The sequence below is a fragment of the Mobula hypostoma genome, chromosome 6 (genome assembly GCF_963921235.1).
Source record: "Mobula hypostoma chromosome 6, sMobHyp1.1, whole genome shotgun sequence".
NCBI classification, from domain to species: domain Eukaryota; kingdom Metazoa; phylum Chordata; class Chondrichthyes; order Myliobatiformes; family Myliobatidae; genus Mobula; species Mobula hypostoma.
Window position 1 is genome coordinate 114,681 of NC_086102.1, and position 15,864 is coordinate 130,544.

The 15,864-nt window shown below is 43.1% G+C and overlaps 1 protein-coding gene across 1 annotated transcript in view; it reads left to right on the forward strand.

Moving 5' to 3' along the window:
* pde9aa (phosphodiesterase 9aa) overlaps positions 1–15,864 on the forward strand; it is a 214,045-nt gene that overhangs the window by 47,226 nt on the left and 150,955 nt on the right. The window contains exons 3-4 of the mRNA XM_063050162.1: positions 4,717–4,794; positions 7,978–8,021. Of these exons, the coding sequence (XP_062906232.1) occupies positions 4,717–4,794; positions 7,978–8,021 (122 nt within the window). The remainder of the gene's footprint in view (positions 1–4,716; positions 4,795–7,977; positions 8,022–15,864) is intronic.

The following is a 15,864-nucleotide window of genomic DNA, read 5'->3' on the forward strand; positions in this document are numbered from 1 at the left end:
TCACTGCCTCCTGCCAGCCTCTATCCATGCCAGTGTCTCTCCCGTGATGCCAGAGGATTTTATTTTGTTAAGCAGCCTTATATGTGGCACCTTCTGAAAATCCAAGTAAATGATATCCACTGCCTCTCCTTTGTTCACCCTGCTTGTTACTTCCTCAAAGAACTCTAACTGATTTGTCAGGCCAGATTTCCCATCACAGAAACCATGCTGACTTTGAGATATTTTATCTATAGTCTCCAAGTACCCTGAAACCTCATCATTAATAATGTACTCCAAAATTTTCTCAACCACTGAGTTTAAGGTAACTGAACCATAATTTCCTTTATTTTGCCTTCATCCCTTATTAAAGAGTGGTGTGACATTTCCAATCTTCCAGTCCTCCAGGACCGTGCCAGAATCACACACAAAATGGTAATGTTACAGCTACAGTATATAGGACCCTGGTCAGACCCCACATGGAGTACTGTGCTCAGTTCTGGTTAACTTGCTACAGGAAGGATGTGGAAACTGTAGGAAGTGTGCAGTGGAGATTTTCAAGGATGTTGCCTGGATTGGGAAGCATGCCTTATGAGAACAGGGTGAGTGAACTTGGCCTTTTTTCCTTGGAGCAGTGGAGGATGAGAGGTGACCTGATAGAGGTGTACAAGATGATGAGAAGCATTGATTGTGTGGATAGCCAGAGGTTTTTCCCAGGGCTGAAATGGCTAACACAAGAGGGCACAGTTTTAAGGTGCTTGAAAATAGGTACTGAGGTGGTGTCAGGGTAAGTTTTTACACACAGAGTGGTGAGTGCATGGAATGGGCTGCCAGCGATGGTAGTGGAGGCAGATACCAATTGGATCATTTAAGAATCTCCTGGACAGTACATGGAGGTTAGAAAAATAGAGCACTATGGGTAACCCTAGGTAATTTCTAAAGTAAGTACAGTTTGGCACAGCATTGTGGGCCGAAGGGCCTGTATTGTGCTATAGGTTTTCTATGTTTCTATCTTTCTAAAATGCTGGAGGAACTCAGCAGGCCAGGCAGCATCTATGGGAAAGAGCAAGGTCGACGTTTTGGGCTGAAACTGTCACAACCACGGATTCGGCAGCACAATAGATACGGCAATGGCATTTGCACGTGTCAGGTAATTGTTATTTAATCGTGATAGTATTTAACTCCATTCTTGTCGTCGTAGTGCTTGTTGAGACTTGGACAGAGCATAGCAAAGCTTCGCAGCTGTTTTGCATTTGGCCTTCCCTGAGCCACTGGACTTTCAAAATCAACTGACCCTGAAGACTAGCAGTAGTCGCTTAATGTTTAGATTTTCTTCTCGGCCACAGTGTAGGCTTTGTTTCCCTTTTGAGAGTTTTAGTTAGCGGCCCTGTTTGGCCTAGCGTTTATTGTGTTATCTTCCATTTTTTGAATTAAAGCCTGCGATCTATTGACCTGCTTCAATGACTCTCACTCGCACTTGGGCCATATCCAAAAAGTGGTGACAGAAACCCTTCTGCAGGTCTGTCCTGCCAAAGAGCTTCAGCCCAAAACATCAACTGTACTCTTTTTTTCCCATAGATGCTGCCAGGTCTGCTGACTTCCTCCAGCATTTTGGGTATCTTGCTTGGATTTCCAGCATCTGCAGATTTTCTGTAGTCCATCTGGCCCAGGTGACTTATCCACCTTAAGACCTTTGAGTTTGCCTCACACATTTTCCTTTGCAATAGCGAGAGTCCTTGAAGTGAGTCTGGAGTTTGTATTGACCTACTATCCCATCATCCTCCATACCTTCCACCATCTCCAAAGGGATCCTACCACTAAACATATTTTTACCTCCCTCCCCCCACATTTGCTTTGCGCAGGGATCATTCCCTCTGTGATTCCCTTGTCCATTTGTCCCTCCCCACTAATCTCCCACCCAGCACTTATCCCTGCAAGTAGCAAAGTATTACACCTACGCATTCACATCCTTCCTCACTTCCACTCAGGGCTCCAAAAAGTCATTTCAGGTGAGGCAACACTTCACTCACGAATCTGCTAGGGTCATCTATTATGCCCAGTGTTCCTGATGCAGCCTCCTCTACAATGGTGGCCAGTTCCCATTCCTGTTCCAACATGGCTAGTCTATGGTCTCCTTTTGTGCCATGATAAGACTACCCACAGGGTGGAGGAGCAACACCTTATATTCTATCCAGGTACCCTCCAACCTGATGACATGAATATTGATTTCTCCTTCCAGTTAAAAAAAAAATTCCCTTTCCCTCCCTTCTTCTTCTAATCTCCACTTTGGCTTTTTACCTCTCCTCAGCTGCCTACCACTTCCCGCCGGGTCCTCTCCTTCCTTTTCTCTGATGGTCCACTCTCCTTGCGTATTAGGGTCCTCCTTCTCCAGCCATTTACCTTTTCCACCCTCTTGGCTTCATCTATTATGTTCTTGCAAGCCTCCTTCTCCTCCCCCCACCCAACTTTTTATTCTTGTCTCCCCCCTTCCATTTCAGTCCTGAAGGGGGGTCTGGACCCCAAATGTCAACTGTTTACTCATTTCCAATGATGCTGCCTGACCTGCTGAGTTCATCCAGCATTTTAGACAATAGACAATAGGTGCAGGAGTAGGCCATTTGGCCCTTCAAGCCAGCACCACCATTCACTGTGATCATGGCTGATCATCCACAATCCGTATCCAGTTCCTGCCTTATCCCCATAACCTTTGATTCCACTTACTTTAAGAGCTCTATCCATCTCTTTCTTGAAAGCATCCAGAGGCTTGGCCTCCACAGCCTTCTGGGGCAGAGCATTTTATTTTATATTATATATCCACCACACTCTGGGTGAAAAAGTTTTTCCTCAACTCCGTTCTAAATGGCCTACCCCTTATTCTTAAACTGTGGCCTCTGGTTCTGGACTCACCCATCAGCGGGAACATGCTGGAGACAGGAAGCATGTCCAATCCCTTAATAATCTTATATGTTTCAATAAGATCCCCTCTCAGCCTTCTAAATTCCAGAGTATACAAGCCCAGTCGTTCCAATCTTTTGACATATGACAGTCCCGCCATCCCGGGAATTAACCTTGTGAACCTACGCTGCACTCCCTCAATAGCAAGAATGTCCTTCCTCAAATTTGGAGACCAAAACTGCACACAGTACTCCAGGTGTGGTCTCACCAGGGCCGTGTACAGCTGCAGAAGGACCTCTTTGCTCTTATACTCAATTCCCCTTGTTATGAAGGCCAGCATGCCATTAGCTTTCTTCACTGCCTGCTGTACTTGCATGCTTGCTTTCAGTGACTGATGTACAAGAACACCTAGCTCTCATTGTACTTCCCCTTTTCCTAACTTGACTCCATTTAGATAATAATCTGCCTTCCCATTCTTACCACCAAAGTGGATAACCTCACACTTATCCACATTAAACTGCATCTGCCATGCATCTGCCCACTCACCCAACCTGTCCAAGTCACCCTACATTCTCATAACATCCTCCTCACATTTCACACTGCCACCCAGCTTTGTGCCATCTGCAAATTTGCTAATGTTACTTTTAATTCCCTCATCTAAATCATTAATATATATTTTGTGAGAGTTGCTTCAGATTCCCAGCATCTGCAGACTTTCTCGTGTCTTATACATTCTTATCCAATTCATTGATATTGAGGACAAACATCAATGGGTTCAGCACAGAGTCTTGGAAGTCATCTTCCATAACATCCCATGCATCCAATGTGATGCCAGAGTGCATTGTAGGTAAATGTAAAGTTATCCATTTTGGTAAAATGTATAAGAAAGATAGTAGAAACAAAAACACTCAAAAACTTCTATAGTTGTACCGTGGAGACCACTCTGACAGGCTGCATCACTGTCTGGTATGCGGTGGGGGGGGGGGTGCTACTCACAGGACTGAAAGAAGCTGCAGAAGGTTGTAAATCTAGTCAGCTCCATCTTGGGTACTAGCCTACAAAGTACCGAGGACATCTTAGGGAGCGGTGTCTCAGAAAGGCAGTGTCCATTATTAAGGACCTCCAGCACCCAGGGAATGCCCTTTTCTAACTGTTACCATCAGGTAGGAGGTACAGAAGCCTGAAGACACAGTGATTCAGGAACAGCTTCTTCCCCTCTGCCATCCGATTCCTAAATGGACATTGAACCCATGAACACTACCTCACTTTTTTAATATATATTATTTTTGTTTTTGCCCAATTTTTATTCTATTCACTATACATTTACTGTAATTGATTTACTTATTTATTTTTTTTCTTCTATATTGTGTATTGCATTAAACTGCTGCTGCTAAGTTAACAAATTTCAGGATATCTGCTGGTGATAATAAAGCTGATACTGATTCTGAGAACACTGTTGTACATAGGGAATCTATATATCAATTATATATAAAACACAGTCAGGGTGCAGGTACAACATAAATGAATGTAAATAGAATGTTAGAATTTATTGCAAAAAGGAATAGTATGTAAAAATAGAGTGGGGAGAAACTTCTTTACTCAAGACACTGAGAATCATTGTAATTCTCCATCCTGTTGTACTGTAAACCATCGAATGTACTCTGACCCAACAGAGATAGAAGAGTCAAAAGGGAAGATGTATAGTTGATAAGTGTTTCCTATAGGAAATGGAGACCAGCTATGATGATCATTATCTTCACTTTTGTCCTGTTCCCAAAGATGGATTTATGAAATGGCCATTATTTGTCAAACAGATTTAGTCTAATTGTTCCAAGTGTGTTGCAGGAGTGCGGCGATTTCTCTGCTGGATTCAGACAATGCCATCATCTCCATTGATCCCACTATGCCTTCAAATACAGAAAGGTATTCACTGCTCTAACTCCACCTCCGTAGTACAAAAGAGATTGGTTGCACTTGAATTCTTGCAGCAAGGTTTACTAGAGTTGTTGGAAGTGGTTTAAACTAATATGGCAGACAGAGCAAAAGAGTTAAATTGTACTACTGAGGCAAAATTCAAAAGGGTTAAGAACGGAGGACTGAAACTGCTGTATTTAAATGTGCATAACATGCGGAATAAGGTGGACAAACTCATGGCGCAATTAAAGATTGGTCAGTGTGAAATTCTAGGCGTCACTGAATTGTGGCTGAAAGAAGGCCATAGTTGGGAGTTCAACATCAAAGGATATATTTTGTATCAAAAGGACAGGCAGGAAGGCATAGACAGTGCTGTGGCTCTATTGGTAAGAGATGGAATTACATCTTTAGAAAGAGATGACTTTGGGTCAGAGAATGTTGAACCTTTGCGGGTGAAGTTAAGAAACTGCAAGGGTGAAAAAAAACATTATCGGAATCGTATATAGGCCTCCAAATAGTAGCCAAGATGTAGGGTTGAGATTACAAAGGGACCGAAAAAGGCATGTAATAAAGATAATGACACAGTTGTAATGGGGGACTTCAATATGCAGGTTGGTGTCAGATCACAAGAGGGAATTTTGTTGAATGCCTACAAGATGGCTTTTTAGAGCAGCTTCTACTTGAGCCTACTCAGGGAAAGGCTATCTTAGATTGGGTGTTGTGTAATAAATCTGATCTCATTAGGGAGCTTAATTTAAAGGAAGACTTACGAGACAGTGATCATAATATGATTGAATTCATACTGCAATTTGAGAGGGAGAAGCATAAGTCACATGCATCAGTATTGCAATGGAATAAAGGGAATTACAGAGACATGAGAGAGGAGCTTGCCCAGGTGGATTGGAGGGGGGATACTGGTGGGGATGACGGCAGAGCAGAGATGGCTGAAGTTTCTGGGAATAGTTCACAGGCGCAGGATAGATATGTCCCACAGAAGAAATTGTTTTCAAATGGCAGGGGGAGACAAGGGAAGTTAAGGGCTGCATAAAAGCCATGGGGAAGGCACATCAGGTAGCAAAAGTGAGTGGGAAGTTGGATGATTGGGAAGCTTTTAAAATACAACAAATGACAACTTAAAAGGCTTTAAGAAGGGAAAAGATGAAATATGATGGCAAACTAGCCAATAATATAAAGCAGGATACTAAAAGTTTATTTTTCAGTGTTATAAAGAGTAAAAGGCAGGTGAGTTAAAAATTGGACCACTGGAAAATGATGCTGGTGAGGTAGAAATGGGGGACAAAGAAATGTCAGATGAACTTAATGGGTACTTTGCATCAGTCTTCACTGTGGAAGACACTAGCAGTGTGTCTGCGGTCCATGAGTGTCAGGGAGCAGGACTGAGTACCATTGCTATTACAAAGGAAAAAATGCTAAGGCAAACTCAAAGGCTTTGAGGTGGATAATTCACCTGGACCAGATGGACTACATCCAGTGACGTGAGAGAGGTTGCTGAAGAGGTAACGGATACATTGGTCATGATCTTCCAAGACTCATTTGATTCTGGCGTGATCCCAGAGGAGTGAAATATTGTAAAAGTCACACCACTTTTAAGCAGGGAGGAGGGCAAAAGAAAGGAAATTATAGGCCAGATGGCCTAACCTTTGTGGTTAGGGAAAGTGTTGGAGTCTATTATTAAGGATGAGGTTTTGGGGTAGTTGGAGACTTATGATAAAATAAGTCAAAGTCAGCATGGTTTCTTTGAAGGGAAATCTTGCCTGACAAATCTGTTAGAGTTCTTCGAGGAAGTAACAAGCAGGGTGGACAAAGGAGAGGCAGTGGATGTCATTTACTTGGAACTTCACAAAGAGTTTGATAAGGTGCCACACATGAGACTGCTTAACAAGATAAGCTCATATGGCGTTACAGGAAAGATACTGGCATGGATAGAGGAATGGCTGACAGGCAGGGGGCAGCAAGTGGAAATAAAAGGAGCCTTTTCTGGTTGGCTGCCAGTGACTAGTGGTGTTCCTCAGGGGTCAGTATTGGGACTGCTACTTTGCACATTGTTTGTCAATGATTTAGATAATGGAATTGATGGCTTTGTGGCAAAGTTTGCGGATGATACAAAGATGGCTGGAGGGGCGGTAGTGCTGAGGAAGCAATGCGATTGCAGGAGGATTTAAATTGGAAGAATGGGCAAAAAAGTGGCAGATGGAATACAGTGTTGGGAAATGTATGTTAATGCATTTTGGTAAAAGGAACAATAGTGCAGACTATTATCTAAATGAGAAGAAGGTTCAAACATTTGAGGTGCAGAGGGACTTAGGAGTCCTTGTGCAAGACACTCAGAATGTTAATTCACAGGTTGGGTCTGTGGTAGAGAAGGCAAATGCAATGTTGGAATTTATTTCAAGGGGAATAGACTGTATAAGCAAGGAGATAACGCTGAGCCTTTATAAGACACTAGTCAGGCCACACTTGGAGTATTGTCAATAGTTTTGGGCCCCATAGGTGAGAAAAGATGTGTTGTCATTGGAGAGAGTCCAGAGGTTCAGGAGGATGATTCTGGGAATGAAGGGGTGAACATATGTGGAGTGTTTGGCAGCTTTGGGCCTGTACTCACTGGAATTTCGAAGAATGCGGGGTGGGGGGGGGAGGGATCTCATTGAAGCCTACTGAATGTTGAAAGGACTTGATAAGGTGGATGTGGAGAGGACGTTTCCTTTAGTGAGGGTATCCAGAACTAAAGGGCACAGCCTCAAAATAGAGGGGTGACCTTTTAGAACAGAGGCAAGGAGGAATATTTTTAGCCAGAGAATAGTGAATCTGTGGAATACTCTGCCACAGACTGTGCTGGAGAGCAAGTCCACGTGCACATTTAAGGCAGAAGTTGATTGTTCCCTGATCGGTCAGGCCATCAAAGGATACAGCGAGAAGGCAGGTGTATGGGGTTGAGTGGGATCCAGGATCAGCCATGATGGAACGGAGGAGCAGACTCGATGGGCTGAATGGCCTAATCCTCTCCTCTGTCCTATGGTTTTATGGTTTTAGTAACTAGTCATTAACTGAACAATAAAATCTTTAATGTATACTCGAAATGTTAAGATGTTACTTACAATTTCCAGTATCAGCATTACTGTATCTCAGCTTCTCCCCCATATTAACCAACCTCTTTTCATCTCTTAATTCCAGCACTCCATACAGGGTCATCACTTTGCCTGGTGCGCAATTATCAGGTAAGCTGTTGTAGAAAGTAGAACATTACAGCACAGTACAGACCGTTCAGCCCATGATGTTGTGCCAAACTTCTAACCCATTTCTAGATCACTCTAACCCTTCCCTCCCACGTAACGTATTTTTCCATCATTTATGTGTCTATCTAAGAGTCTTTTGAATGTTCCTAATAGATCTGGCTCTACCATAACCCCAGGCAGAACATTCCACACACACATCACTCTGAAAAACCTACTTCCGACATAATCTTCAATCACCTTAAAATTATGTCCTCTTATTAGCCAGTCTACCTGAGGGAAAAAACCCTTGCTGTCCACTTGATCTATGCCTCTTATACACTATCAAGTCATCTCTCATCCTCTATTCCAGAGAGAAAAGCCTAGCTTGCTCAAATTTTCCTCATCAGATATACACTTTAATCCAGGGAGCATCCTCATAAGTCTCCTCTGCACCCTCTCTAAAGTTTCCATATCCTCTTATAATGAGGAACTGAACACAGTACCCCATGTGGTTGAACCAGAGTTTTATATAGCTGCAGCACTACCTTGCTGCTCTTGAACTCAGTCCCCCAACTAATGAAGGCCAACACACAATAACCTTCTTAATCACCTTATGAACATTTGTGGCAACTTTGTAGGATCCATGGACGTGAACCGCAAAATCCTTTTGTTCTTCTGCACTGCTAACATATCTGCATTAATCCAGTACTCTGCCTTCAAGTTCAACCTTCCAAAGTGAATCTTTTTGGGATTGAATACCATCTGCCACTTCTGAGCCCAGCTCTGCATCCTATCAAGGTCCTGTTGTAACTACAACAACTGTCTACACTATCTACACCACCACAAAACTTCATGTCATTTCCACACTCACTCTATCAAGCCTTTCACCATTTCATAGGTTTCATTTAGGTTATCCCTCATTCTTCTGAATTTCCTTGAATACAGGCCCAGAGCCATAAAACGTTCTTTGTATGACAAGCTGTTTAATCATGAACAACCTTTGATTCCTCTCCAGTTTCAGCACAATTTTTCTAAAATAAGGGGCCCAAAACTGCTCACAACTCCAAATGTGGCCTCAACAATGCTTTATAAAGTCTCAACATTATATCCTTGCTTTTATATTTTAGTCCTCTTAAAATGAATGCTAACATTGCATTTGCCTTCCTCACCACAGATCCAACCTGCAAATTAATCAGTAAGGAATGCTGCACAAGGACTCTCAAGTCCCTTTGTGTCTCAGATTTTTGAATTTTCTCTCTATTTAGAAAATAATCATCCCTTTCATTTCTTCTAGCAATGTGCATGATCATATCCTTCATGACACTGTATTCCACCTGCTATTGCATTGCCCATTCTCCTAATCCGTCTAAGTCCTTCTGTAGGCTGTCTACTTCCTTAAAACTTCCTGTCCCTCCATTTATCTTCATATCATCTGCAAACTTTGCAACAAAGCTGTCAATTCCATCACTGAATCATTAACATATAATGCAAAAAGAATCGGTCACCGACAGAGACCCCTGTGGAACATCACTAGTTACCGACAGCCAGCCAGAAAAGACTCCCTTTATTCCCTCTCTGCCTCCTGTCAGTCAGCCACTGGTTCATCCATACTAGAATCTTTCCTGTAATGCCATAGGCTTGTAGCTTGTTAAGCAGCCTCATGTGTGGCACCTTGTTAAAGGCCTTCTGAAAATCCAAGTACACAACACCAACCAATTCTCCTTTGTCTATCTTGCTTGTTATTTCTTCAAAGAATTCCAACAGATTTGTCAGGCAAGCTATTCCCTGGAAACTATGCTAACTATGACCCATCTAACATGTGGCTCCAAGTGCCCTGAAACCATGTCCTTAACAATCGACTCCAACATCTTCCCAACAATTGAGGTTAGACTAACTGGCCTATAATTTCCTTTCTTCTGCCTCTCTCCCTTCTTGAAGAGTATAGTAACATTTGCAATTTTCCATTCTTCCAGAATCATTCCAGAATCTAGTGATTCTTGAAAGATCCTTACTAATGCTTTTTCAGCCATCTCTTTCACAACTCTGGGGTATAAACCATCTGAACTCGGTGACTTATCTACCTTCAGACCTTTTAGTTTCACAAGAACCTTCTCCATAGTAATGGTAACTTCACATTCTTCATGACCCCTGACACCTGGAACTTCCACCATAATGCTAGATTCTTCCACAGTGAAGAATACTTATTCAGTTCATCTGCCATTTCATTATCCCCCATTACTACCTCTTCAGCATTGTTTTCCAGAGGGCTGATATTCACGGTCACCTCTCTTTTACACTTAATGTATCTGAAGAAACTTTTGGTATCCTCTTTAATATTATTGGCTAGCGTCTTCCATCTTTACCTTCTTAATGACTTTTTAGTTGCCTTCTGTTGGCTTTTAAAAGCTTCCAAATCCTCTAAATTCCCACTAATTTTTGCTCTATTATATACCCTCTCTTTGGCTTTTATGTTGGCTTTGACTTCCCTTGTTTACCACAGTTGTGTCATCTTGCCTTTAAAATGTGTATATCCTGTGCCTTCCAAATTGCATTCAGAAATTCCAGCCATTGCTGCCTTGCTGTCATCCTTACAGTATTTTTTCCAATCATTTCTGGCCATCTCCTCTCTCATGCCTCTGTAATTCCCCTTACTCCATTGTAATACTGATACATCTGACTTTAGCTCCTCCTCATATTGCAGGGTGAATTTCTATCATATTATGATCATATCAGATCAGAGTCTGTAATAACTCCCAGACTTTTTATCCTTGTATTTCCTTGGGTCTATCCACAATTCAACACCTTCCAACCCTTTGTCACCTCTTTCTGATGCTTTGATTTCATTTTTTACCAACAGAGCAACACCACCCTCCTGCCTTCCTGCCAGTCCCTTCGATGCAGTGTGTATCCCTGGACTTTAAGCTCCCAGCTATAATTCAACATCATACATGCCATTCTGCAACTGTGCTACAAGTTCATCTACCTTATTCCGTATACTGCACGCATTTAAATATAACACCTTCAGTCCTCTATTTCCCCTTTTTGATTTTGTTCGCCTTTTACGTTGCTAGTTCATTCAGTTGACTGCAATTCTGCCCATCATCAGCCCATCATCAGCCTTTCATTGCTAGGAGCCTCAATACACATTGCCTCTGTTCGTAAACCAATTACCTCGTCTTCAACAATATCACTCCAGTTCCCATCGCCCTACCAAATTAGTTTAAACCCATCTGAACAACTCTAGCCAACCTGCCCACAAGGATATTGGTCCCCTGCAGATTCAGATGTAACCCATCCTTTTCGTACAGGTCATACCTTCCCCAGAAGAGACCCCAGGAAGTTGTCACCGTCTCCTAAAAAGTTCACCTTTTGAGAGATCTGTCACCAGACCAGTTTCACTGCCTAGTACCACATCTGGTATGGCCTCACTTCTAGCCAGCCTGACTACATATTGCGTCAGAACACCACAAGAATGAAGAGCAGAATTTGGCTATTCAGCCTATCGAGTCTGCTCTGCCTTTTCATCATGGCTGAAAGACCATTATAGCTGGGAGCTTAAAGTCCAGGGATACACAATGCATCAAAAGGACTGGCAGGAAGGCAGGAGGGTGGTGTTGCTCTGTTGGTAAAAAATGAAATCAAAGCATCAGAAAGAGGTGACAAAGGGCTGGAAGATCCATTTACCTCTCAACCCCATTCTCCTGCCTTCTCCCCATAACCTTTCACATGCTGACTAATCAAAAACCTTTCAACCTTTGCTTCAAAAGCAGAGTGTCCTGGCCTCCACAGATGCCTGTGGCAATGAAATTCACAGATTCATCACCATTTGGCTAAAGAAATTTCTCCTCACCCGTTCTAAATGGATGTCCTTTATTTTGAGGCTGTGCCTTCTGATCCTAGACTACCCCACTACAGGAAACATCCTCTTCACATCCACTCTATCTAGGCATTTCAACATTCAATAGGTTTCAATAATATCACCCCGCATTCCTCTCAATTCCAGTGAGTACAGGCCAAGAGCCTTCAAAAGGCCAAAAGACCATAAAACATAGGAGTGGAATTGGGCCATTTGGCCCCTGGAGTCTGCTCCACCATTCGATCATTGCTAATCCTTTTATCCCCTTCCTCAGCCCCACTCCCTGGCCTTCTCCCCATAACCTTTGATGCTGTGGCCAATCAAGAACCTATCAATCTCCATCTTAAATACACCCAACGACCTGGCCTCCACAACTGCCTGTGGTAACAAATTCCACAAATTCAACACCCTCTGGCTAAAGAAATATTTCCGCATCTCTGTTTTAAATGGTCGCCCCTCTATCCTGAGGTTGTACCCTTTTGTCCTAGACTCCTCGCCATAGAAAGAATCCTTTTCACATCTACTCTGTCTAGGCCTTTTAACATTCAAAAGGTTTCAATGAGATTCCCCCTCATCCTTCTGAATTCAGTGAGTACAGACCCAGAGCTATCAAATGTTCCTCGTATAACTGTTTCATTTCTGGAATCCCTGTGAACCTCGGCTGAACTCTCTCCAATGCCAGCACATCTTTTCTTAGATAAGGAACCCAAAACTGTTCACAATACTCAGTGAGGCCTCGGAATTGCCTTATAAAGCCTCAGCATCACATCCTTGCTCTTATATTCTAGACCTCCTGAAATGAATGCTAATATTGCATTTGCCAGACCCTGCGGAACACCACTAGTCATAGGTAGCCAACCAGAAAAGGATCCTTTTATTCCCACTTGCCGCCTCCCTACCAATCAGCCAATGCTCCAACCATACCAGTAGCTTTCCTGTAATACCATGGACTCTTAACTTGGTAAGTAGCCTCACGTGTGTCACCTTGTCAAAGGCCTCCTGAAAGTCCAAATGTACAACATCCACTGCATCCCCTTTATCTATCCTACTTGTAATCTCCTCAAAGAAACATAGAAAACCTACAGCACAATACAGGCCCTTTGGCCCACAAAGCTTTATCGAACATGTCCTTACCTTAGAATTTACCTAAGGTTACCCATAGCCCTCTATTTTTCTAAGGTCCATGTACCTATCCAGGAGTCTGTTAAACGACCCTATCGTATCCGCCTCCACTGTTGCCGGCAGCCCATTCCATGCACTCACACTCGCTGCATAAAAAAAAAACCTACCCCTGACATCTCCTCTGTACATACTTCCAAGCACCTTTAAACTGTGCCCTCTCGTGTTAGCCATTTCAGCCCTGGGAAAAAGCCTCTGACTATCCACACGGTCAATGCCTCTCATCATCTTATACACCTCTATCAGGTCACCTCTCATCCTCCATTGCTCCATGGAGAAAGGGCCGAGTTCACTCAACCTATTCTCATAAGGCATGCTCTCCAAACCAGGTAACTTCCTTGTAAATCTCCTCTGCACCCTTTCTATGGTTTCCACATCCTTCCTGTAGTGAGGCAACCAGAACTGAGCACAGTACTCCAAGTGGGGTCTGACCAGGGTCCTATATAGTTGCAACGTTACCTCTCGGCTCCTAAACTCAATCCCATGGTTGATGAAGGCCCCCTTAACCACAGAGTCAACCTGCGCAGCAGCTTTGAGTGTCCTGTGGACTTGGACCACAAGATCCCTCTGATCCTCCACACTGCCAAGAGTCTTACCATTAATACTATATTCTGCCATCATATTTGAACTATCAAAATGAACCACCTCATACCTCTGTGGGTTGAACTCCATCTGCCATTTTTCAGCCCAGTTTTGCATCCTATCAATGTCCCACTGTAACCTCTGACAGCCCTCCACACTATCCACAACATCCCCAACCTTTGTGTCATCAGCAAATTTACTAACCCATCCCTCCACTTCCTCATTCAGGTCATTTATAAAAATCACAAAGAGTAGGAGTCCCAGAACAGATCCCTGAGGCACACCACTAGTCACCAACCTCCATGTAGAATGTGACCCATCTACAACCACTGGTTCATCAGGCAGGACTTTCCCTGAAGGAAACCATGCTGACTTTGTACTATCTTGTCCTGTGTCACCAAGTACTCCATCACCTCATCCTTCACAATTGAATCTAACATCTTCCCAGCCACTGAGGTCAGGCTAACTGGTCTATCATTTCCTTTCTGCTGCCTCCATCCTTTCTTAAAGTGACATTTGCAATTTTCCAGTCCTCTGGCAACATGCCAGAGTCCAATGATTTTTGAAAGGTCATTACAAATGCCTCCACAATCTCTAAGCTATCTCTTTCAGAACCCTAGGGTGCAGTTCATTTGGTCTGGGTGACTTGTGTATCTTTAGGTCTTTCAGCTTTTTGAGCACCTTCTCCCTTGTAATGGTAACAACACTCACTTCCCTTACACCCATCAACACCCTTTACTCTGCTAGTGCCTTCCACAGTGAAGAATAATGCAAAATACTCACTTAGTTCTTCTGCTATCTCCTTGCCCCTCATTATTTCTCCAGCCTCATTTTCTAGCGGTCCTATATCCACTCTTATCTTTTTTTTCCCCACACTTGTAAAGCTTTTTCTATCCACCTTGATATAGTTTGCTAGCTTGCTTTCGTATTTCATCTTTTTCCCTCCTAATAATTATTTTAGCTGCTTTCTGTAGGTTTTTAAAAGCTTCCCAGTCCTCTTGCCTTCCTGCTAATTTTTGCTTTTACATTAGCTTTGACTTCTCTTGTTATCCAAGGTTGTACTAATTTACCATTTAGCATTTCATTTTTGGAATACATCTATCCTGTACCTTCAATTTTTCCAAAGAAAATTAAGCCGCTCTGCAGTCATTCCTGCCAGCAGCTTCTTCCAATTTACTTTGGCCAACTTCTCTCTTATACCACTGTAATTTCCTTTACTCCATCGAAATACTGCCATGTCAGACTTTACTTTTTCTCTATCAAATTTCAAGTTGAACTCATTGTAACCGGTTCATTACATAACATCCAATCCAGTATAGCTGTTCCCTAATAGGCTAAATGATAAACTGCTCAAAAAAAGTCATCTCTTGAGATACATTACCAACCTGATTTGCTTTTCCTTCCTACATCATTGGTACCAATATGTACCAGGACATCTGGCTGCCCTCCTTCCCCCTCCAAAATGCTATAGACATGATCTGTGATGTCTCTGATCCTGGTACCTGGGAGGCTGGGTGTCACTTTCACATCTGCAGAATCTCTTATCTGGTCCTCTGACTGTTGAGTCACACAGCTTTTCTGTCAACTTTTCTGTCTCTTTTCCTTCAGCACCACTGACCTGGGCTCAGTGTCAGAAACCTGGCTTCCATGGCATTCCCCTGGGAGGTCAACTGCCGCAACAGTATCCAGAATGGTATACTTATTATAAAGAGAAATGGCCACAGGGGTGTTCTGCACTCACGGCATATTCACCTTCACATTCCTCCTCCTGACAGTCACCCAGCTATTCACCTCCTGCAACTCTGGGATAACTACTTCCTCACTCACTCTCCTGTACAAGCCAAAGGTCATCCAGCTGCTGCTCCAGATCCCTAACACGGTCTTCAAGGAGCTGCAGCCGGATGCACTTTACAAAGATGTAGTTCCTTGGGAGACTCTGGGTCTCCCAGGACTCCATTATCTGGCATGAAGAACACACAGCAGCCATTTAAACCACACTAAGTACCCCTAACACAGTAAGAAAAAAGGGAAACTTTACAGAAACTTACTCAGAGCCAATGCCTCTTCCGAGACAGCTTGACACTCCCACTCTCACCACTGGCCCACTGCCAACAATGGCCGCTCCATTTGCCCCTTCTGTAGTTTCATTTATACTTCTTTGCGCTGCTCCTGCCACTGATCAAGCCGCAGGGATGACATTGATCACCCACGAAGGTCTTCTTTTAAACG